The sequence below is a fragment of the Necator americanus genome, chromosome IV (genome assembly GCF_031761385.1).
Source record: "Necator americanus strain Aroian chromosome IV, whole genome shotgun sequence".
Taxonomy (NCBI): domain Eukaryota; kingdom Metazoa; phylum Nematoda; class Chromadorea; order Rhabditida; family Ancylostomatidae; genus Necator; species Necator americanus.
In genome coordinates, this window is record NC_087374.1 from 14,780,537 (window position 1) to 14,806,061 (window position 25,525).

At 40.9% G+C, this 25,525-nt stretch overlaps 2 protein-coding genes across 3 annotated transcripts in view; both read left to right on the forward strand.

The window, feature by feature from the left end:
- Positions 1–1,337: 1,337 nt before the first annotated feature.
- The window catches only part of RB195_001299 (uncharacterized protein), a gene marked incomplete at both ends in the record, with an annotated part of 36,063 nt that continues 11,875 nt past the window's right edge, over positions 1,338–25,525 (forward strand). Inside the window, 3 exons of one of the 2 annotated variants that reach the window (XM_064198014.1) lie at positions 1,338–1,367; positions 24,065–24,175; positions 24,242–24,287. In XM_064198014.1, coding sequence (XP_064053895.1) covers positions 1,338–1,367; positions 24,065–24,175; positions 24,242–24,287 — 187 coding nt within the window. Of the gene's footprint in view, positions 1,368–24,064; positions 24,176–24,241; positions 24,288–25,525 lie in introns of those variants that run through there. The other variant, XM_064198015.1, reaches the window with a different exon arrangement.
- RB195_001300 (uncharacterized protein) lies at positions 15,165–15,707 on the forward strand (the record flags this gene model as incomplete). Its single annotated transcript, XM_064198017.1, has 1 exon — positions 15,165–15,707. The coding sequence occupies one exon, from the start codon at positions 15,165–15,167 to the stop codon at positions 15,705–15,707; it is 543 nt and encodes a 180-aa protein (XP_064053896.1).

Consider the following 25,525-nt stretch of genomic DNA (forward strand, 5'->3'; position numbering starts at 1 on the left):
ACACACACACACACACACACACACACACACACACACACACACACACACACACACACACACACACACACACACACACACACACACACACACACACACACACACACACACACGGACTAAGCTCGTTATTATATATATATATATATATATATATATATATATCATGATTTAACACTTTTTTTCAGTTAAAGATTAAATCACTGCTATACGCCTTATCTTTTCCTTTAGATAAAATTACATTTCTTTGTTATCAGAATATACGTAATGAATATTTAAATCTAAATGATGAATTAAATGAATGGACTTCTCTTCCCATAGCACTTAGTCCTCGAGTACTTTTTTTTCGAATATTCTGGTATTCGATTCGATCAGTCGGTTTATTCGGAACTCATCTTGATTCAACACTATGGCATCTACATATTCTATGAACTTCTACAACACATTTCCACTTTTTCTCCCAGTTTCCAATTCTCTTTTTCGCTTGTGCACCGATACTACTACTATTGCTTGTAAAAAGCACTTCTCTCCATGCATACTTAATATTTGGCCTAATCCTGAAAAAGGAGACAGGGAATTGTTTCTTTTGATTATGATATTGCTGAAAAATGTTTCTTTCCCTGATAGACGGGAGATTACTATAAAATGTCGATTTAAGTTTATAATAGTTTGACTCTAGACTCTTTGTACTCATTTAGACTGTCCTTTCATTTCCCATTGCAAAAATGCTTCCTTATGAATTTATTCTTAGAACGTGACTTCCCTTTCGAAGCAATAGTTCACGTTTTGTTCTGGACGAGTTACCCTGTACATTGGTGTAAGTCGATGGAATGCCTTCATAAAATCGCCTTCAAATTCCGCTCCTCTACGGATCTGGCAGCATATTCTAGAAAGCAGTTATGAATATGCGGAACAAAATGTAGTGATCACGCCAGAAGCATCGTTCTAGTAGGATATATTATAGTATGTCTTGCCTTTGTGCTGGGTCTCAAGAGGAACATAAGCACTGCAAGCCAAATCCTTGGTGAGACTACCGTAATTTAGTGGGAATTTATCTGACTGAGCCATTCAGGCGGCAAACAAGCTTATTTTCAATTTTTCATCCCTCTATTGATTCTTTTTTTCTGCAAACAGACTAATCCAGTTGAGAAACTAATGCTTAGTATTTGGAGTCGGAAAAATAGAGTGATAGTGAGTGCACTTTTTCTCTGTGGCCCAAACTCGTTCAAAGTAACACGCCGTAATATCCGTGTAGTCGTCTCGACCTTTTCTGTCAGCCATCACGGCTTTTCTCTTCCAGGTTTCGGTGTTCATCAGGGCACGAGTGCTTCATGTGAGCAGCTATGGATAAAGCAGCATCCATGCTGAAGAAGGTATGAGTTTTACCTTACTTTGATCTTTTATCTTACTTTCAAAGAAGATTAGTTTCTAAGTTATTTCTCTTCTTCTTCATTGTGGATCTTTGTTTTTAGGCAAGAAATAAGAAGAGGCATTTATTTGCACTTTTCATATGTCTAAGGTGTTTGAAAGAAAAACGCATAAATACCGTTTCCTTTCAAAAACCTTAGACATCACATTGTTTTATAAACAGAACCCTCGTCTGTAGATCAAATTCACAAAATTAGCTTGTCTGTAGGTTCGTTCTAGACCATGAGTTACGTACGGCAAAGGCGGTTGTGGACACAGAAGCGCATTGTGGAAATGTCACCTGAGGGGTATCTTGTTGAGAGCACATTTAAAAAGATCTCTTCAAATAAGGCATGAAGAAAAACACTATCCAGAAAAAATTTGGTATATTTTAAGAAAAATAAATATTTTGTGCATTTACTTTTGTTCTAATTTTTTGAACCCGCTAGACCTTTATTCTTAGTATTTATTAATTGGATTAGGTTTCTCATTCCAGAAAGGTGGTTGAAAGATTTTAAAGGGTTTTACGACTAAAGGCACTTTTTTGCCTTTTTTCCTGAAGGAAAAGTGGTTTCCTAACTTTGAAATGTCATCGAATGTCTCCCTCTGTTCCATCCTCAGCACCAAGGCAAGAACCACGCGGCGCACACACAATCTATATCCCCACTGCAATTAACTGAAAGCTGGTTTTAGTTTCATGAAATTTTAATGAGGAGAAATTTCCCGCATTTCCGTTACACTTTCAGTCTGTAGCCAAAGCTCCATAGCTGTGCAGCAGCAAAATTGTATTTCCTCTCAGAGATTGGCTTCATCTCATCCCATGACTTCGAGCATACCATTATTGTTTTCCACTCTCTGGAAATTTCTGTCGGTGCATGTTTGCACCGCCTTTTTTGACGAGTTTCCTTTCTTACACACAAAATGAATTTTTCTTCCTCTCCTTAAAGGCATCACCCCACGAATCTGAGGTGGTGCAGATTTCAGGTGGAGTATTCGTATACGGCATAGTAGATTATGGAAAGGGGGGGAGGTGATTCTGTCCATCTCTTCCTAATTGCCGTAAAAAACGTAAAAAACGAAGACGCGGCGCATGCACAAGGCTGGCGCGCTCCAATCGAATTCGTTTTAGAAAATAGCGCGCCGGAACGCTCGAAGCCGTATATTCGGGACCGTTTTTTTACGGCAGTTAGGAGGAAATGGACGGAATCAGCCTTCTCTCCATAATCAACGGTTATACGAATACTCCACTTAAAATCCGTACCACCTCACATTCATGGGGTGATTCCTTTAAGTTTCTTCCATCTTTCCACTTATATCCTGGATTTTGCTTGTGAACAAATAGTTTTACTTTTGCGACTTTCTTCGAAACGAATACAGAAAGTATGAATCTCCGACATGGATGATGTGCTTCGGAATAAACACTTTCTTATTTTTATTTTTCTCATTGCTTATATAATACATTTGAAGCAATTGTGCTCTCGGTTTTCCAATGTCTCCTTGACATTTGTCTCTGAATGCTCACCACCGTTTTCTGCCCCTTTTCGTGCCTGTACAATGGTCGGCTCTGCAAATCCCGCAAATGCGGCTACACAGATTAAAAGACACTTTGTGAATGGAGTTTCTGACAAGCTGCGAATGCTCTTAACTAATGGTCAGACGGGCTTTAATTTACGTTGCCCTCAGGAGTCATTCCTATTCTGCAAAACTGTTTCCACTGCTGAGTTCAGAAGCAGCCAGACTTTCTACTCCTAACTAAGCACTGACCCTGGCTCTCTTTAGCTGTTTAGTATTTTTCTCCGTTCTCCAATCCTCCTCGCTACATCTCTCCTCAGCCTGTTTCTTACCTATTCATACCCACGACAAATCGTTTAGTCTTCGTTGGAATTTCCTTTTATTATGCATAAATAAATGAATGAAGTAATCGAGGTAGGAAGAAGTTGTTCTTGGAAAAGAGAGTTTCCCTTTCTAAAAGTTCCTCAGATACGTGCTGATTTTTTTCCGGAATCTCCGTTACAAAGGACTCATCTTGGAAGTGTATACATTCAGAACGTCAAATATGGATTGAACGTTATTGATTCGAGTTTAGGACTTGTCCAAGGTCCATTTTTTTTTGTTTCAGTATTCATATGTATAGCAAAAAATCTAGTTCATACTTCTCCACAGCGAGGAAACTAACGTCGGATATCGACAACGTCCTGAACTATCCCACATGAATGAAGACTCTTGTTAAGAACTAAGCAAATTAACGGAAATGCATTAAAGGCAACCTTCCACAAAATCGTCGATGTTGGGACCTCTCAACGAAAAGATGGAAGAAGCCCTGTACATGGCGAGTATAAGGGCGATCACCACCATTTCTCTCTCGTTGTACTGAAAATTGGCATGAGAATCGGCCTTGTCGAACAATCAATGAGCTGCTGATGCTTGAAGACGCAGCGCACATGCTTTTGCGCACATCGGTGACACGTTGTCAGGTGTCTCGTTGGAAAATTTTCCAATTCCCCGTTTTTCAGCACAGCTGGGGGGTTTGAGCGTAACGCGCTCATACTCGCGATCTACACCGCTCTTTCTATCTTTTCATGGAGAGATCTCATTACACTCCCAATTCCTTGCGATGATGCCTTTAACATCGTCCAGCTCCAAAGCAGTTTTGATTCTTTCGTGACGCTGTCCATCCTTGCATTGCATGATCGCCTTAACAATAGTAAGCGATAGCAATCGTTGACAAAGATCCAGCAGTGTTTGTTTCGCCGATCACCAACTACTTCTTATCTATGTACGTAATTTCTGGTTGACCTCATCAGATTCTCATCTATTTCTAGACCGATGAGAACCGCGGGAACTCGTAGCTGCATCGAAAATACATACTAATTCAAACAGGTCATACACTAAGAGCCATTATTATTATTATTATTATTATTATTATTATTATTATTATTATTATTATTATTATTATTATTATTATTATTATTATTATTATTATTATTATTTTTATTATTGTTATCATTATTTTTATTATTGTTATTATTATTATTGTTATTATTATTACTGTTATTATTATTATTCTTATTAATATTGTTATTAATATTATTATTAATTATTATTATTATTATTATTATTATTATTATTATTGTTGTTATTATTATTACCAGTCTGAATGTCCGGCTAAAGCCGGACTTCAGACTTTCGGTGGTTTTAGCTTCGCTCCCCTTCACTGATCAATGAAAGTTAATAGTAGTAGTGTTTTCTGTAAAATTAGATTTTTTTTTTTAACAACGCTTTCCTTCTCTTCTTTATATTATAAATTAAGGCGAAAGATTACGGAGTTTTTCTTCTAAACGCGTCAATTCTACATTTGAAGAATATTCGACCATCAGCTACAAACACTCCTTCGATGCCAGAATAATATAGATACAATTTGAAAGCATTACTCGAAGTATGGGTATTCCTCTTGATTTCTCCCAATAGTTGATGTTTTAACATTAAATGACGTGAAAGACATTATCCTACTGATAAAGATAACGTTCCACGTCAGATCACATAAACATAACTACTAATTTATAGCAACCATTTGCAGCGGGTTTCCACTTCTGGAACGCCAGCTACACCGTTAGGCGAGAAGAAGGAAATAGGCACCGAGGAGTCATAAAGGTGAAGAGCAAATCGCCCAGTGGTCACGGCTATGAAACGACTGCAACCATTTTATTCCTTCTAGCGTCATGCACACTAATTTATTCCGACGCCAATGGACCGGGTCGCACCCCCTTTGAACTGGTGCCGGTGGATCCGTCGCACCCCATGTTATAGCAATCTGGCACCGTTGGACCCGTCGCACCCGTTTCTATAGGTATCTGGCGCCGGTGGACCCGTCACATCCCCTTCTAAAGGTATCTGGCGCCGATGGACCCGTCGCAATCAATTTTATAGCTTTCTAGCGTCGAGGCACCAACTCGACACCGGTGGACCCGTCGTACCCCCTTTTTTGAATTTCGTGACTGACACACACACACACACGTGACAGAATAAACCCGTTATTACATACCAGTCTGAATGTCCGGCTAAAGCCGGACTTCAGACTTTCGGTGGTTTTAGCTTCGCTCCCCTTCACTGATCAAAAGATGAAAGTTAATAGTAGTTGTGTTTTCTGTAAAATTAGATTTTTTTAAACAACGCTTTCCTTCTCTTCTTTATATTATAAATTGAGGCGAAAGATTACGGAGCTTTCCTTCTAAACGCGTCAATTCTACATTTGGAGAATATTCAACCATCAGCGACAAACACTCCTTCGATGCCAGATTAATGTAGATACTATTTTAAAGCATTACTCGAAGTATGGGTATTCCTCCTGATTCCCCTCAATAGTTATCATAGAATGATGTTTTAACATAAAATGACGTGAAAGACATCATCCTACTGATAAAGATAACGTTCCACGTCAGATCACGTAAACATCTTGCTACTATTTAAGCAGCTGTATGCATGAGTATTTCCACTTTCTGAGAACGGCATGCTACGAACGTGAGGCGAACGAAGAAGGAAATAGTCACGCGGAGGAGTCATAAAGATGAAAAGCAAAGCGTTCTGTGACCACTGCTATCAAACGACTGCAACCATCTATCTTTTGCGTCATGCACACGAAGTTATTGCGCACCAATCTGACGCCGCGGGACCCGTCGCAGCCCATTTTATAGCTATCTGGCGCCGGCGCACCAGTCCGACGCCGATGGGCCCGTCGCAACCCCTTCTATAGGTATCTGGCGCCGGTGGACCCGTCGCACCCCCTTCTATAGGTATCTGGCGCCGGTGGACCCGTCGCACCCCCTTCTATAGCTGTCTGGCGCCGGTGGACCCGTCGCACCCCCTTCTATAGGTATCCGACGTCTTGGACCCGTCGCACCCCCTTCTATAGGTATCCGACGTCTTGGACCCGTCGCACCCCCTTCTAAGGCTATCTGGCGCCGATGGACCCGTCGCAAACACCCCTTCATAGGCTATCTGGCGCCGATTTAAGGACCCGGTATGGGCACCCTCTGTTCCATAGGTATCAGAACGATGTTGGACCAAAGTGCACCCCCGTGTAAGGCTATCTGGTGCTGATAAAGACCCGTCGCACCTCATCTAAACATCTGGCTTTATTTAGGCAGCCGTTTGGACCCGTGTTTCCACTTTCTGAGACGGCATGCGACAAACTTGAAGCGAACAAAAAGGAATATGCACACGGACCCGTCCACCCTTCTATACGTATTTGGCGCCGGTGGACCCGTCGCACCCCTTTTATAGCGTGTCTGGCGCCGATGGACCCGTCGCACCCCCTTCTATAGGTATCTGACGCCGATGGACCCGTCGCACCCCCTTCTAAGGCTATCTGGCGCCGATACCCGTCCCCCCTTCTAAGGCTATCTGGCGCCGATGGACCCGTCGCACCCCCTTCTAAGGCTATCTGGCGCCGATGGACCCTAAGGCTATCTGGCGCCGATGGACCCGTCGCACCCCCTTCTATAGGTATCCGACGTCTTGGACCCGTCGCACCCCCTTCTATAGGTATCCGACGCCGTGGACCCGTCGCACCCCCTTCTAAGGCTATCTGGCGCCGATGGACCCGTCGCACCCCCTTCTATAGGTATCCGACGCCGATGGACCCGTCGCACCCCCTTCTAAGGCTATCTGGCGCCGATGGACCCGTCGCACCCCCTTCTAAAGCTATCTGGCGCCGATGGACCCGTCGCACCCCCTTCTAAGGCTATCTGGCGCCGATGGACCCGTCGCACCCCCTTCTAAGGCTATCTGGCGCCGATGGACCCGTCGCACCCCTCATTTTGAATTTCGTGACTGACACACACACACACACACACACACACACACACACACACACACACACACACACACACACACACACACACACACACACACACACACACACACACGTGACAGAATAAGCCCGTTATTATATAGTAGATCATGACAACATGATATATTTATTAAGAATGCCGTTATTATATATCATGATCATGATTATTATTATTATTATTATTATTATTATTTTTATTTTTATTATTACTATCATCATCATCATCATCATGCTATATAATCACGCGCTTAGTCCTTGTGTGTGTGTGTGAGTGTTTGTGTTTGTGTTTGTGGTTGTCTGTGTGTCACGAAAATCCTCCATAATGATGCAAAACTGCACGGATGAGGTGTCGAACCATCGCTATGCACCTGATAGGTGAGCACTCTACCTCTTCACCATTGTCCAAACCTGTAGGAAATGTCTGTTAAGGCAAGTTAGTTTCCCTCATATGTTGGTGAGGGTAAATAAACTTTTATGTGAATGTATACTTCCAAATTTGCAAACTATCATCCTGTATAATAACGGGCGTATTCAGTCACGTGTGTGCGTGTGCGTGTGCGTGTCTCAGTCAGGAATTCCCAAAAAGAGAAGGAGACGAATACCATGGCGCCGGTTTTTTTGCGCTGGAGCCCAAACGCGGTAAAACTGGGTGAGACGGGTCCTACGGCATCGAATTCGTGCTCCGAGCCAAATAGCTGTAAAATGGGGTGGGACGGGTCCCACGAGGTCGAAATGATGCGCCAGTGCCACAAAGCTATAGAGAGGGAAGAAATGGGTTTCACTGCATCGGATTGGTGCGCGAGATCCACAACGCAGTAAAATGGGTTTCTGTGGTTCCTTCGCATATCTATTTCCCACCATGTCTTCCCGGTGCTGCTAACATCTTTCCTTCAAAAAAAAAAGGAAACGTACGAACGGCTGCTTAAATGCAATACATAGTAGCCAACAGTTTACGCGATATGAAGTAGAACGTTATTTTTATCACTACGATAGTGATATTCACATCTTCATGTTAGCACATCATTCTTTGCTAATAGTTGGAAACGGAGGAAACTCGAACTTCTTCAAATGATGTTTCCAAATTGTGGAGATTTGAGAGAAGTATATTCTCCAAATGTAGAGCTGAGCGTTTAGGGAAAGTCTTTCATCTATGCTTAAATTTTGGATTCAAAAAAGTGAAGGAAAAGTTGATAGAAAAAAAGCAATTCTAATTTTACAAAAATGTCGCTACTGTTATTTCTCATTGATCGATGAAGAGGAGCGAAGCGAACAGCAAAAAAAGCCTGAAGTCCGGCTTTAGCCGGACGTCCAGGCAAGTTATTATTAAAGCTCGAGAGACACCTGACAATGTTTCACCGTCAACGTTTCACATTCGACCGTCTGGCTCATTCTTTTTTCTTTTTTTTCGAAGCCAAAATCAACCCCAATATGAATAAATACAGTACTATTATTTTCAGTTAAAACTACTCGTTTTTACTTACTGCTGGTTAACTGATTCTCTTTGCTCACGAGAAAACCCAGGACTTGTTTTGAGAACTGAGGCATCTGGAAGACATTTAAAATCAGATGATTGGTACACATTCGTGATCATAAATGAACCGTTACACAAATCAGAAAAAGAACGACGTTAGAACGCCCCAATCGAAACTTTGCCCTTCTCCTATGAGGAAATTGTTTAAAGGAGATGGGTCGCTTCTCTTCCTCCATCAGTTTTCTTGACTAGAAAAGTTTTTGATCTGTCTTAAAAATTAAGTAACAAAAATCTTAAAGAAAAACGTTGGGTTTTCTGTGAGGGGAGGACGTTGCAGCAGGTTCAAATCTCTCATGAGAGTGATATCAGAGTTCATCGGCAGCTGTCTTTGGTCAAGCACAACGGCTTTATGTCTGACTCCATTACACTCCTATGAGGCGCCCATTGGGAGTAGGCGACGTTCAGTTTTGGCAACGAGAACAAATGTCTCTTTGATTTGCAGCGATAAAATTTATGTATGGCCAGCTAAAGCTAGCAGCGGGCGACAACCTACAGATATTTCTCTCTGCCCTTCTCGTTTTCAAATTTTTGCTCATGGACTGATATTATAGGCGGATTTAATGACCTCTCTTTTTTAAAGTTATGGTTATTGCGATAATTATTCTAAACCACTCCATGAAATCTGGCACGCAAATAGTTTTTCAAACGCATTACCGCAGGTTTGCTCCATCTGCCCTGATCACAACAACCATAACCAGCTTACTCTTTTCCAGTTTTCATAGACTTTCTTGATTGGAAACGAATGTGGCGCAATCGGTGAAAGGACCGGCTGCGGCTGCACAACCCATGGTTCGAAACCTCTATCAAGCCTTTCACCCCTCCTGGATCGAAAAATTGGTCTCGGACTTCTGTGATAGGATAAAAACGCTGACCCGATACATCGGCCTGCCCCCGCAAGCCGTTGTATAGGCCATCATGGCTTCATAAAACCTCAGCGAGTACGAAGTGTAGTCAGACGCGCTGGCACATCCCAGGCGGATTGATACGCCTAGCTTATCCTTTTTTATTTGTTTGATTTTCTTGCTCTAGTTCAGAAATTTGAGGAGGAAGAGTGGAAGGACATCTCTCTAATCGAGAATATTTTGATTCAAACTAGAGGGATTTCTTTTCTTCTTTTTTCGAGAGACTAATTAGATTTTCCAATTTCGTATTTTGCACTTCTTCCTTCTGTGTAGTAGACCCAAAAACTAAAACCGGTTATAGAAGAAAGTGTTTTCAAAAACCTCTTAAAAAGGAGCTCACAGATTAGACAGTTGCAGTGAGTTTTGGCTTTTTTTTCAAATATAGCTTGGAAAGCGATTAAAAATATTCTACACTTCTGTTTCCTGTACAATTAAGACAATTAGGTCAGTCTTTGTTTGCCTCGTTTTGTGATTGTTTTCCTTTTAGGATGTCTGGGAGGTTAAAAATTAATGAGAACGCACTCAAGAATGCATATTTGTGAACAGAAAATTATTTTATCTAATGTCAAACACTTACTTCAGAATACGCCTAAATTTTCGAAGAATCTTAAAGATAACGAATCTAAAAATCCAAATTTAAACATTTTTGGATCTTCTTCTTACAAAAATGGACTCGTTATGCGTAGTTAATGTTATTGATCACTAAACTAAAAAAAACAATGGTAATTTAGCCTAAAATAATTGTTATCTTACCTATTTTATCTTGTAAAAAAGTGAAGAGTTTGAAAATGTGTCAAATGGAGAGACCGAGGTGAGCGAAATTTTCTGTAGTTGCTGATCCACAAAAATGAAAAAAAAAACCTTGAACATAAAAAAACTATATATCAAGCCAACATATAAATGTATAGGATTCTATGTCACCTCTCTCGTTCTACGTGTCTATTTTTTATGGGCGGATTATTTCTATAGTTCTTCATATGAAATGTGTGTTCAAAGCAGTGAGTGGCAATGGGTAATTTCATGCGATCTAATACTTCTTTGGGCAATCCCTACTTTGTTGGTGCCATAACTTTCCACTAAAACTAGGCGGTGTTGAGGGAACTTTTTGTTGTCTAATTCTACCCATCAGTTTAAAGTTCCGAAAGTAGATTACAAGTATCGCAACGAAATTGTGTAAAACTCCTACTAATTCAGAAAACAGAGACCAAAAGTAAGGCGCTGTCTAGCCTACACCGCAAAGCACCGTACCCAAGGCAGGACGGAATGAAACTTCATGAAATGGATCTCATTACTTGTTTAGGGTATAATACATGTAGTTCCATTATCGTTTTATAGTTTCGCGTGTGGTTCCACTTAAGGCTGCACCGCTCCGTCAATTTTTTGAGTGTAAAGGGTTGCTTCGTCTTGTAAAATGCTCGACTGCTGCTTCCTGCCTATCTATTCTATCTGTTTTCTACATATATTGGGGGACTTCATGTTCTGTTGCGATATTTGCAAACTACGTCTTCATTCCTTAATGGATGAAACCTATCATCGAAGATTTCCGTGGAAATTCGAAAATACTATAATAGCGTAGTATTCACGAATTTCACTTCCTTTTCATCAGAGAGACCTCGTGGGCACAACCTTCGCCTTCTCTGAATTTTCCAACTTCCTCTTCCTGCTTCATTTCTTTAAAAATCTATGTTTTCTTGTTTTGCCAGCGAGGTTTAGGTGAAACTTTTTTATTGGCCTGACGTTCCGACAAACTCGTCTTTTTCAAAGGCCTGAAAATGGCTCTTTGATACTATGCATATCCCATCAAACTCCTCCTCTCTCCTTGCAAGGGCGCCACAAAAATGATAAGCATGATGGAAATGAGTTTGAAATAGAATGTACGATATTAGCGCACGAGAAATAAATGTCTGCTAGGAAGGCATTGAAAGCATTCTGGAATTCCGTCAGGAATCCGTCCATGAGAAACAAAAATGAGTGCTTATCAATTGCCAATGACTTCTTGCCGTTCGTAACACTCTGTGAGCTATAAGATTGCCCCACATGCAGTTCCTTAACGTTATCCAGACACCAGTACTTAAGGATACTGCACAGTGCGTAGATCTCATTCGTCTTGGGTGACAATGTGTAAGAACGTAGTGCTTCACTAGCCCCGCTAGTCGGTGAAACTGGTCAGTTGTTTTCCTTTTGAGGTCTTGCGTGGTGTACTTGGAACAATAATGAGGGTCGGCGAAGAGAGAGGAGGAGTTTGATGGGATATGCATAGTATTGAAGACCTCGAACCATTTTCAGGCCTTTGAAAAAGACGAGTTGTCGAAACGTCAGGCCAATAAAAAAGTTTCACCTAAACCTCGTTGGCAAAACAAGAAAACATAAATACACTATCAAATGCCGAGGTTTCAACAAGAGAGGATTTGAAGATTCTTTAAAAATCATTATTTTCTAAATCTGAATGCTATGGAAATCGTGCTAAGGTTCCGATTAATGTGATTCCCCGACTTTTTTGCTCAGAAAATATGTCCAACAATGAATCGAACAGAAATTGAATTCGAGAAATCGAACATAAATAGTCTTCTGGATGCCCTGGCGAGATGACTTTTGAGCAAAATTTACACAGAAAATCAAAAATTTAAATCGTCCAAAATTTAACGTAGAGAACGCTATCCAAAATTTGTGGCTTGATCTCTTTACTAATTTTATTTGTCGTTTTCCTTCATTATAAACCTCAGAAGATACTTATTTTGGTTAAAAAGGTATCATTGGGAATGTTAATGCAAAATAGTGAAACAAACATTTTTTAATGTTTTTTTTTTAATTTCTCATTTGAAAGTGCACTTGGAACAAAGAAAGCCTTTCAAAGCTCTGCACCTAATTTATCGCTCTGTTGACATTTCATGTGCAAACCAATTTCTTAGGTGGATATGCGTTGGAATCAACACACAAATTCGTCTCTCAACAAAAAGAAACTATTTCATTGGAAAGCTGCAATGGCCGACATTATCGATTAATTACATTACTTCACTTGCTCACTCAAAACCAGCGTACCACGAATCTGACGTGATGGGGGAATGGGAAATGGTTAGGGATGGGATTGTAGATTGTAATTGTAGATTACGAAATCATGGGTGGTTCTGCTCCTTAATCGCTGCAAGAAATGGTGTGGGAGCCGCTTTGGCTTCTCCGGAGTGCGTTAGAGTGTTCGTTGCGGTTCCCTCAGCAGCCTATTCCCTTGTTTCATTTGAATAGACTCGTGAGAAGACATCACTGATCCTTCACCGCCCGCACGTAGATGTGGCGCGTTTCGACTGAAATCATCGTGAAAAAATTCGACGTCGTTTTTATGGCGGCTAAGGAGAGATTATCGGAACCACACAACAGATTCCGGAATCTACAACCCCATCTCTAACTTTTCCCTCGGATTTCCACACTGAGTCGGATTCGTGGTGTGCTGCCTTTAGTCCGCGGGCTGTTATTATTGCTTGACGCAGCTTCTCGCACCTCCGCCGACACGTGTCGTCCTTGAAGGCAGTTTTGCTTAGCCTTCTCGATCTACAGAGCTCGCACAGAATCCATGCACTCCTCGCTCTATCATATCCTGCGAGATTTGATGCCTCGCTTGAACTGCCTGTCGATATCGGGTGCCTTAGTACCTTCAGATCTTTCAGCGCAACGAAACGAAGAGCTGTCACCAATGATTCTACGTTCACTCTAGGTATCTGATCTGTTCGGGTTGGACTTTGTCGGTGTGCCGGGAAACAAGATCTTTTTGCACTATCTGGGTACCTTCCACCATGTAACTGTACATAGCTCGTGCAGGCTCAGTATGTACACTCACGTATGCTCAAACGTCGGATCGCATTTGGTTCAAGGAAGGTCACCCCCGAACAGGTAGCAATCAGACTTTTATACGCTGCTCCGCCGATCACACAATGTATCAGTTAAAGTGCCTGAGGTGACTGGAATCACAAATCACTTGCGTGACTTCAAAAAAAACTAAACTAACGTGACTAGAAATCAAGAAACAGGCGATTTGCGGGCGACATGGTCACGATCACCTCGGTGTTGCAGCGTACGATAGAATGTAATGAATGGCGAATGCTAATTCTATTTGTATAAGAAGAAAATATGCTTCCTGGCTTCCAGCATATGCAATATGCTACATGTTGCACTCTTAACTAGTCGAAATCCTCCCTTACGTAAAATCCACTAAATCTTGAAATCTCTTGAGCTTTTGGTTTGGTGTAGCGCAGTGCTAAGGGATTTCTCTGTGACTGTACAGTCAATGGCTAAAAATCGCAACAGGCCGACCAGCCCTATCATCCTTTCTGAGTAAAGTTGAGGCCAGGCTTATATGGGAGGATAAAAACACTGACCTGACACATCGACTCGTCCCGCCAGTCACTGTCGAGCTGTCGAGAGGTCGCAAAACCTGCAACTATTCTGAATTAATGCCAAAAACGTTGGCTAATGCGAATGAACCCATCTCGATCAATGTCAGACATTCTATCGTCTATCCATTTTCAAATTTCCTCGATTCTATATCGAACAAAGTTTCTGCTGCTTTTCCTTTTTTTCCATGTTTTTTCATTTTATTTTGCGTACTCGAATCTCTAAATAAGTTCCTTCTTGGACCTTTTTTTACTGCAGTGTCTCGTCCTTAACAGTCCTTTGCGTAGTCTTCCCTTCCCTACCGGACCGCTACAAATGAACTTTTTCTTTTCCACTTATATAAGATTGAACACCCTTATTTGCTTTTGTATGTTTGTCCGGAAAAGAAGTCTCAGCGGATGAATCGATTCCGACCAAACCTTGCCCACTATCGCTTCGGAACAGGCATACATTAGCCGACAGGCCTTCTGCATTCACATACTGATCTGTATGGATGTATGGACTATATGACCATACTTTAATTATTATACTATGACTAAATGTTTCTGGACTACGGTGAGGCGCAGCCGCAACAATTCGCACTGCGCTTCTAAGAAAGTCATTTTTTTCAGCGATTCGGTTTTCTGCAGTTCACACCATACACGCTATTACTGTATGATCAATATGGGTGGATTAGGGTGAGACGATTTCGCTGAGAATCATTTTGTGCTCCTGAGTAGGTCAAATCCGTAGAGCACTGTGGTTCTTCTGCAGTCGAAAGAGCCAATTGAGTGTATGTGGAGTATATATGGGATGTCTATGGAGACCTACTCTGTAAGCGATTATTTACAATAGTCACAAAATAAGTAATAATAATACAATAAATGCAAAGTAATAATAAACAGTGACTTCCTTGGTGGAATATAACTGTTAGGTTAGATATTTATTGTTTCAACCGGCTCACATCCTTCACAATTCCACAGTTTTTTAATCACACATTAAGGATCATCCGTCGATGTATGCATCTTGAGTACCTACCACAGTGTTTTACCTTCCAGGGAGTGTTACAACTCTCTAGCCCCAGAAGCTGGGAGGTTGAGACTCAAGGAAGGGGTCAGCCATGAAATTAAAAGTGAAAGAATTTAACAATTTCTGCTTCAGAGAAGATTTGAGGGTATGGAACAAATGGTATCGGATGGCGTGGGATCTGGGGAACAGAGTAGACAGAGGACCGTTCTCCAAACCAGGGGCTCAAGCTGGCGACGAGTGGCAGCGCGTTATCGTGGAAGACCGTCGCGACACGTCTCAGTCACTTTTCTCGGATTGGTGGAGTAAACTTACAGAGCTGCCGCACGTAGATTCTGACATTTACTGTCTGGCTGTCGGGAGCAGCTCCAGCTCAGCATCCCCCGCGAATCCAGCGTGCGGACGTCTCTTGCGTGCCAAATCGTCAAAAGAGGTGTCCCCCGTTGAAGCGGCGGAATCAGTTGTTGACGGTAGCGTGAGTGGTGGCCCTCTTGCCCAAAGCCTCGTTGATGTTTATGGGCTCGCGTGCAGTATACGTGCCTCCACTCGTAAAAGATGTTCATTCGGAGGTGACGTCGATACATTTACATTACAGCTACGACACACCAGAGACGTTGCGCTCTTATATAGCTTCTAAAACCACATAGCTCCTACCTGAGCCCCGAGAAAAAGGCATGTCCTAGCATTCAGCCGTTAATTTTTGTCAAACTGTAGAAAAAAATAAGTAGCCAACATGATATTATACATAACAACACATTGGAAATGCCGCAGTATTTGCTCTCTACCTCTAGGAAATCAGCCATAGCAGTCGCCGTTCAAATCCCTTGCGTAGAATGTCTGGAAATTTCTAAACAGGTTGCTCTCGATGGAATACAATACAAAGAAAACGTTTCAAAATTTCAAACAGCTGCAATTTTTTTTACGAATTTGTGCTGTTGTTTTTCTATCATCCACAGCTGCGTTTTTAACTGCATCTGATCAGTCAAGTTAGAAAGCTGAGTACTGTGAACGGTGACATAGTGGAAAATTTGGCGACAACTCTTTCTGTAGGGCTGAGCATCTGAATACAAGATCAGCATTTTCATTTCCTGAAGAAGTCCCTCTTTGCCCCTGCCTCTTTCATTGGACTTCTCCTTTGCAAACATCAGTGGATGCAAAAAGAATAATGCATGAATGATTCTCAGATCATTCATGCTTCTCTCATTCTGCAAGAATATGAAGAAATGAGAATGCGTACAGCTAATTACTTGTTTTTCCCGCTCCCGATACTTTAGAGAGGGAAGAAAATTTTCCATACAATGTTTTCGGTCCATGACAAACCTATCAAACAGTGCTATCTTCCAATACTGGTATCTCAGCTGTACTTGCGCCGATCACATGGTTGATGTCAATTTCAAAGCTGTTAAGAGTGCGCTGCACCCAGCTGTGTACTTTACGCGTTAATCCCTAATCGAATGTGGAATGGAATTCTACTGGCTGACTTGTCACGAAAATTCCCGCTCCGTATTCTCGATGGATCCTCCACACAAAATCTCTGCCCTCGAATTGGATTTGTTCTAGGGGCTTTGGAAGAAGACTGTGGTTGTCGACGTTTTAGATTTACGTAGTGATGTAGAATAGAGCACATTCATATGTGTTTTGTGTCAAAATTCCAGGCGCAATTTCCCATTACATTCTTCTCATATTTCTATTAGTGAAATGTATGCAATGCACGCACCAGCTTTTTTTCTCGCGAAAAATTCCACAGCGCTTCACTGTAATCATATGGAAAAATCCCTGCGGTATTCCAGTACAGTGAGTTGCGACGATTTGATGACCGTTGTTCCTTAACAATGACGAGTCACAGACGTGCGACGAAACCGGTGGTAGTCTCGTTGAACTTTTTAAACTGTTATCATTACTTTTCCTTCAGAAACAAAACCTGCTTCCAACAATTACATAGTCACACCTAAATGCCTCGCAATGCTAAGAATGTGCGAAACCGGTGGTAATCCAGCAAGTTCTCAAAATCATCATCGACGCTTTGAAAATCATAGGGCGACCATGAAAAAGCGATCAGCAAGTTAAGGTAATAAATTAAATTTAAGGCTTTAATAGCGCAAAGTTCTGATTCTGGTCCATGAAATATATTTTTTCTCAGTTTTAACTGAGGAATCAAACGAAGTGAAAATTAAAATCACGATATTTCCGAAGAATATTAACAAATATCTAATACTATATGGAAGCCACATATACATATGCACATTTTCAAAACTGGAACTTTGTTTAAATTGATCCGGTCTACAGGTAGTGCTGGGAAGAACTCGCTTCTTTCCTCACTATGAGAACACATCTACAGGATGATTTGAGAATGGTTTCACTTCTCTTTGGTTCTATTTCAAGGTTGCAAGCAACAACTTTTTTATTTTGTTACTTTTTTTTTGTGATTTCCCCCACTTTCAGTGACTCCAGATGAATAAGGCGTGCTCTTTTCAAAACTTGAACGTGCATTTCCATATCTACATTTGTTGTAGAAATTTTTCGAAATTTAGTGTTACTTGAGAAAAAATCTCTCCTATAAACACAATTGTTTTTTATGCACCTAGAATTTATCGCTAAAATGAGAAAAGTTAAAAGGTGAGCCAATTTGTTGACTTGTTTCAAATATTCACAACTGAAGTATGTTTACTGGCACTGTAGAAGTAAACGGTGAAAGTAAACGTTTGAAACAGTCCACACCTACACCTAAAGGCAATGTTTCCATGTCAAATTTGGGATCATTATTTCACTCGATGTTTTCCTCGGACTTCATATGTTTGTCAGATTTTTCTTTTTTAGTATTTTTCTCAAGTTTTTATTTGGTTGAAGTTAAAAAGTTAAAAAGAACAAATAAATTGTGGAAATGGTTTTTCGCGAATTTGTTGCCCAACTAATTCGCCTGTTCATATTTCGTATGTGGCTTGCATCAACAGAAGTTCAACTAGGCATATTTACCTTGCCTGAGGACTGGCAGAGGCCAGTAGGTGAGAATCAAACAGAAAACATAATTTCCTATTTGATTCTCGCCTGCTGCCTTCCGCTGACTTTTAAAAGATGATCTTACTCCTTATTTTTCTACCTTTTTTCGCTACGAAGCTGTACTTCTTCATACATCCCAATCAAACACATCTGAATATTAAACAAGTCGAGAGCCAGTCTGCATTTATTATGACCCTTATGTCATCTGATATGGTGACTGGCATATCCGTCACGATCGCCGTCTTGCTTCGAATTCGACCGTTAAATGAACACTGCCACTTTTTTCGATCCGCAGTGGCGCGTTGAAATCCTTCTGCACTTTCTCGAGGCAATTTTGGGATAGGTTCTTGGTATTATTCTTTCGAAATTAAGCTTATTCACCTCAGTGCATCATTTATCTTGACGTAGACTTCGATTCGAGGTTGTTACTTTTGGAGGACCGCGAAGAAATTGCCAGGTCAATTGTGAACACTTTTACTTCTGGGTCAGCCGCCGTTCGTATCTGTTGCGATTTGCGATGATATATAGCATATTTTAGGCGTTGAGGATCGGCGGCGGGCGAAGACTCCCGGAAATGGGCGTGGCTAGAGCGCAGTAGCTCTCAAAATTTGATAAGCACTCGTGCTCATCCGCTTTTCAATCCACTCCATTGTTTCTTCAGTCGAATCATAGATCCAACCGTTGATAGTGCGCGCATTCCCTTTTTTCGGGACAATTACACCACTCATAACCGTGGATAATCTTGGCCCGAGGCTTCAAATAGTAGTTCAACAGTTAGCATTCCATGAATGCAAGCTTTTTGCGAAAAAAATTCCCTTCACTACTTTTTTTAGGGTGAGAAAATGTGCACCATCCAGTATCACCGCCACATTTCGGGTCTCTGGAGATCTCAACCGAAGTTGTTGGCCTCGTAATTACCAGTGTGTGTTTTCGGATTTTATCACCGCCGAGAGGAATCCACTGAAAGGAACTCTCTTTCTTCTGGAATGCCAGAAGCAAAGGAAACGTACGAAAGAAAAAGAAAAGAAAAATTTTATTACTTGTCATCACTTTTTGATCAGGAAACTACCAAAGAACATAGCACACAAGAATCGTAGCATTTTCAAGAGTACTTCCAAACGTTTTGAAAGCAATACCACCGATAAAGAAGAAATTTGCGAAAAGAGAAAGAAATATATATTTTCTATCAGTTTTTCACCAAGAACATGTAAGTGAACTATGATTGATACCTTTTCAAGAGATACCGTACAAGATCTCGAACAACGACACCACGCAAAGCTTTGACCCACCGGGTTTATAACAGGACTCTGTTAATCTTCAGTGATCAACACACACACTTTATTTTTTGCAAATTTTCTCCTAGTAAATTCGTCTTTTTTAGATCAACACAGTCCATATTCTTTGTGTTTCAAGAATTTTGTGCGCTTAAAAAGTTTTTCTTTTTCCATTGCGCAAATTTTCGATCTACAACGCTCACTTTTACCGCTCAAAAAAGATGGTTTGCACTTTCTGGAATGAATTTTTACCTACCTCATCATAATTGCAAGCAAACTGCGCGTTATAATAGTGGGGGCAATTTCCGACAAATTGCCGGAAATTCACGGAATTCTCACTGGATTTTTCCTGAACTCGCATCGCATACTGCTGTTTCTTTTATGACAAAATCAATCAGTGAGGGGTGTATCTGGAAGGAACAATTGAACCGCCAATTCTTTAGTGGAAAACGGGAAATGCTAACTAACTAACTCGATAGTAGATCTCAAGACGAGTTAATAAAATCAAAAAATAAATCCATGGGCTACAGCGGGTTATGGGGGTTGCACAATTTGCTCCACCCATCTGGACTATCGTAACGTCGTCCCCTCCCCCATGCACTAGTATCGGCTAGTGCAGTTCAATCAACAACCATCCAACTTGCAATGTAATTATGAAAATCGCTCTTATAAATGTATCCAATCTTTTTTTGCTGAACGATTTTTGATAGGAAACGGAGAAAAACACGCCAAGGAATTGATACCAAGGAATTCATTCCCATACATTTTTTTAAGTCGTACTGTCATATGGATGAACAACCACCGTTATCTCCGGCAGATTTGCTCTAATACCATTAATGGTAGAGTTTTCCGAAGAGTAAAAACATGGCATTTAGCTATTTAAGTGAATTTTTTGTATGTAACTACGATCAAATTCTTTGAAATTTTTCGAAAGTATCTTCTCTTCTGTGAGAATTTAGAACTATGTAACGAGATTTGAAAAAATGAAATGAAAATGTAGCAAACTTTGTGCTTTTGACCATAACAGAGCACTTTTTTCTAGAAAATGCTTGCTATGGAGAAGAATTTTGTCGAAGTATTCATATATTTCACTTATTCTAAAATTCTATCGACTCCGGACTTTCTTACATAGATCGAACTAAGAACATTTTTTTCAAGTCCATCTTCCACAAACTGCTTCAGATTTCTCCAAACTCAATTTCGCACCGCTCAACAATTAGTGCTGAACAAAATCCTGGCAAGCTCTAAATGTTGCGATTTTCTCTAGCTGTAGTGCTTGCAGCGCTCACGATGCTTCTGCTTTCTGAATGCAATTCGCCAGATTCATCTTCATCTCGACATTCCCATGTTCGGTTCATGACGTGCCGTCGTTGTTCCCGTTTTGTCCTTGTTGTTGAGTGTGAATCTCTCTAGGGACTCATTTGTTCAGGAATGGTTTTTCATACTCGAAGCGCTCACGTATCTAAGAAAAAAATCGACCTTGAGAAGGTGAGCTCTGATGTGAAAATACGGCAGCAAACTCGTGAATTCAACCACGCGTCCCGATCCGCTTAGATCCAAAGCAAAATGATGCCTTTTATGCTTTCACATTCATGGCCTCCACGATCGAACATCCGCTCTTTCTGCCCTGTAGTTCTAAGTATGTAAAATCGCGTGTAGAAGAACAAATCACATATTTCCGCATGAGAAATAGCTGACTTCTGATTTGTTTTCTAAACACATTAACTCCTGAAAACTATTCACTGAACGTATTTCCCAGTTAGATCCCAGAATTTGGAGCATAAAAAGGCGTGTTTCTGAGAAAAATACCAAAAAAAGAGAAGAAAATGAACTTGTTCCTTCCTATCACATGCTATAAAGGTTAAAATGATTTCAATTGGCTTCAATTCTACATATAACTTCCTACGCAACCTACAAAACACCTATGCGTAATTCGTAATTCTCAGTTTTCCGTCATTGTGCCTTCCATCCCATATGCTTATCGCTGTGGATCCCTCCGACCTTCCCTGAGTTATTTGTTCTGTGCCTCATGCGTCAATGATCACAATGTGAGCCCTAGCTTCGGGTGGATTCAATGATAAATACAAATGTTGGACGGCAAATGCGAGTCACCCAAACGTTTAATTCCGTAGTTCTCACGATTCACACGCTATTCTGTTACGTACTGGATTTATTAAATGATTATAAAGTTCGCAAGGAACTGCTCGCAACTTCTCGAACGGTGGCGGTCTCTGAATATGTACGGGTTCCCGAAACACAGTAGTTCTCTGGCCTGGGCCACATTATAGGTAGATCAGAGGCTCGGCCATGGGAAAACATATGCTCCATCCGTGATCATTTATCGTTTATCATTCACCGTTCAGTGCTACTTTAAAAGCAGGGGTCACGATATGGTGTGTCAGGTTAAGCATAAATCGGACCGAACCGATTTTCCAAGTTCTTGAGAGTGCTAAACACTCCTCCCTTCATCGACCGTTGAAAAGAAGGCGATAATTTAGGGCTGTACACAGCATTATATACTTCGGAAGTGCCCAGCGGTGGCAGATGGAGCTAACACATGACTGGGGTGATCAAAAAAGTCTCTTTTAGAGTGGTACACTGCCTATCGTCAGTGAAAAAGTGAGCGTAAGATTAAAATTAAGTGAAAATTCCAAGCTCATTCACTGAAACTACTAATCCTTCTCTGGATTAGACGTTTCTCAAGTAATATAGACTGTTCATTTCCAGCCGCCGAGACAAACAACAACATTCATCACAATTTGAGTAACCCTAGGAGCAGCACTTTTTCACGAGCAGTTCGTTTCCGCTCGCGCAGAAAACCGTGAAGTAATCTCCTCGTTATGGCAAAGAGCCGTTAACTTAATGCATTCGCAGGAACTTCAGCGAATTTCGCAAAGTGTGTCGCCTCGTTGAGACTTCGCTTTTTTGCTAGCAAGTTCCCCCATGCCAACGCTCATCCTCTCCCCATGAAGATTTTTCGATGTTTGAAGAATCACCATATTCTCTTATATTCCTGAAAATTCTTCACTCTTCTTGAGAAATGTTTTTAAGTGGCTCCTAGGAAATCTCCTTAAGCGATTTCCATTCCTAAAAACACAAAAAGTGTCTATGGGAATCATTTCTGTCTCGTGAATCCAGGCAATTTAAGTTTCTCTATTTTCAACCGAGTTCCGCGCTGTTTCCACAAAAATTCAAAATTCAATTGTTTTGCATTTGCACCATCTCCTCTACTTCGAACTCATCCTGGAAGTAACTTAGACGCCAGTTGACGAATTCTTCTCATGTGCTCGTATATTCTGTGCTTGAGGATATGCGCACCAATGCAGGTAAGATTCGCTTGGAATGACATATTTTTTAAGGTGATAGGCAATCGAGGCATATCCTTCAGAAGAATTGCTTGCGAAGGAATTTATCGGGAATAATAAATGCTGGGTTTAGCGGACCATCTTTTTTTCAAAAAAAAAATGCACTATCAATCGCCTGCCTAACAATTTCTTTTCATCTTCTGGCAGTTTCATTCAATGGATGTGTTGGTGACGTTCCCACTTATGAAAACGCAAACTCTCAAGAAAACCACAGTGATACAAATGGTTAAATGAAGAAACGAATTTATATTTTCAATGTTAAAGGAAGATATAATATGTAATAAAATATGTGTAACAGAACGCATAAACAAAGATAAAATGCTATTCCTATGAGAGTCATTTTGGCCGCCCTATAGATCCCGATATAACCACCATTATAGCGGCGGCACTCACAGGAGAAAATCTGATAATAATGTCAAATAATACACATCAGAATAATTTCTGGTTGTATCCACACTTTCCTCGTATCCAAATGAGAGTACAAGGAGAAGAAACAAGGAAAACTTACTGAAAATATGTAGGTTTCACCTTTAAGATGACATTCTAACGCATAAAATCCGCTTTTGTATCTGGGATTCTCTTTTATTCGACCAACATTTATTTTGTAAAAGGCGCAGTGCTAGTGCTCGTACGTGTATCTCAGCAATTGTTTTCAGTATTTTTGCTCCACAAACTACCTGTGCCAAAGATTTTTTCTTTATCATTTCAGTTTCCAGAAATATTTGACAACTTCTAGTGTTGTTATTCACATCAGATTCTTCCAAAATATGAAATATGCACTAAAATAGTGAATTTTTTTGAAAGAGACTGTACGCACAAAGATGTCTTGAAATAAAAGGATGTTTTCGATTCGTTGCGTTTTACTCCCCTTGTGCTTGAAAGCTTCTGCAACCTTCGAGGACTCAATTTTAAGCCTCGATCGTACTGAACACTAAGAGGTTTAGTTACCCATTACAGCTGTAGAGGATTTACGAGCGTTTATGAACTAAATGGATCCTAGTTCTTAGTTGATAGTTTTTCTCATTGTTCCTCCATGACGCAAGTTCATTAGTTTGAACCCGCTCCTATTCCTCTCTTGAGTTAACTCACCCCAACATAGCCGTTTAGTGCAATTACGGACTTTTAAACAACTATACTGAGTCACGAACGCCGCATGAGTTCTGTCCGTCGGGAGTTTGTGAACAACTCCCTTGACGGGACCACTTTGAGTGACGCGGCGGTTCCTCGCTGACCCGATAGCTTGTCAACTAACCGGATGTGATGTTCCCGAAATAAGTTCTTGCTGGCCTCCACTGGAGGTCTATGGCTAACTCACAAACAGGAGGTCACTACAAAAACAGAATCATTCGAGCTTTCAGCTTGCTCCCTACGCGATCCATCTCGCGATGGTTGTCGCGGTGGCTGTGTACGTAATCGCCGGTGCATTCGCCATTCGCGAAATCGAGGCCGCCCCAAATCATAACTCCGAGGTATGAGGTTCTTTATGGATGTCTTAGTACCTAATGCATTTCTAAGTCCTAAAACTAATCCTTCAGGCGAGTCGCTCGCGACGAGAGGCACATGAATTGCGGCACGGCGCATGTGAGTCCAGTAATTTGTCAAAAGATGAAAAAAAAGTGTGGAGTGAATGTAGCGCCAATCGGGTAACTCCGTAATAAACAGGGAATAGATTCTTTCCCTGTTTAGTTACTGGCAATGTGCGAAGTAATTCCACCAATCAGTCCAATTTCCAGAGGTATCATTGCTTGAACAACAAAGAATGGAGCGCCGATTTGATCAGATCGCCCTTCTTCGTGTGATTAATCTTTCTCTTGCTCTCTCCCTCTTCCCTAACAGAATGGAACCAGAACATTTTCGATTTCTTCATTTCTAGATGTATTTAATACAATTCCAATAATCCAATACATTTAGGTGCAATGTTTAGATTGTAGTTTCCTTTCTCGACGGAATGTACAATGCAAAGTACAGGAAATTGCGTCATAATATGCAGAAGATGCATCCGATCTTCGCGATACTAGACTGTCACGTTAACTTTGCTTTTTTTTAACTAGCACTGCTCAAATGAACGCCGGCTCACATATTTACTTTTGAATCAGGCAGCTTTCGAAAAAGAGATATTGGTGATCAGTAGCCGACAGCAACTTTGCAGTTGTTCTCTAACGATGCACCGTTTCTACTAACAGATGCGATATTTCTTTCAACTTTGTTGTTGTTTATGCAACGTCTATGTATACTGTGACTATCGTATAGTTGAGCCGTCTTTTTTTCCAAAAGACGTTCTCTAAATCAGCACGATTTTATCAGAGGTACTAGATGGATATGTAGATGCACAGCCAAGGATGGAAGATGAATCAATCTCATTTTTAATGTCAAACTTTATCTATCCCAGCCTATTATTTCTATTTTCGCTGCTGATCACAGTATCCCTAAAAGAGGCTTATTCTAGTACAGTGGCTAAATAACTTCTTTATCACGAAGTGCAATCAAAATCATGTTCTTCTGAACTTTTTCGATGAGAGACCAATTAATATTCATCTGAAACTACTCGTCAGAGCGCATCGATCATTGTCCACTCACATTTCTGATCCTTTTCGAGGTTTTGGAGCAGGTTACCAAAAAAACAAACCCGTTCTTCCATTCCCTCACCTCTAAACTGTGGTTCGAGAATAGAATCCTGTGTTTGTTCGTCTGGTCGCTATAAATTCTCTGATAACCAGCAACTAGAACTCCTAGAAGGGAACCTCATCTCCTAGAAGCGTTCTGCTGCTTTTTCCAGAAATAATCGCCTTCGAAACTTCCCCCTCTTTTTTTCGTTTCGC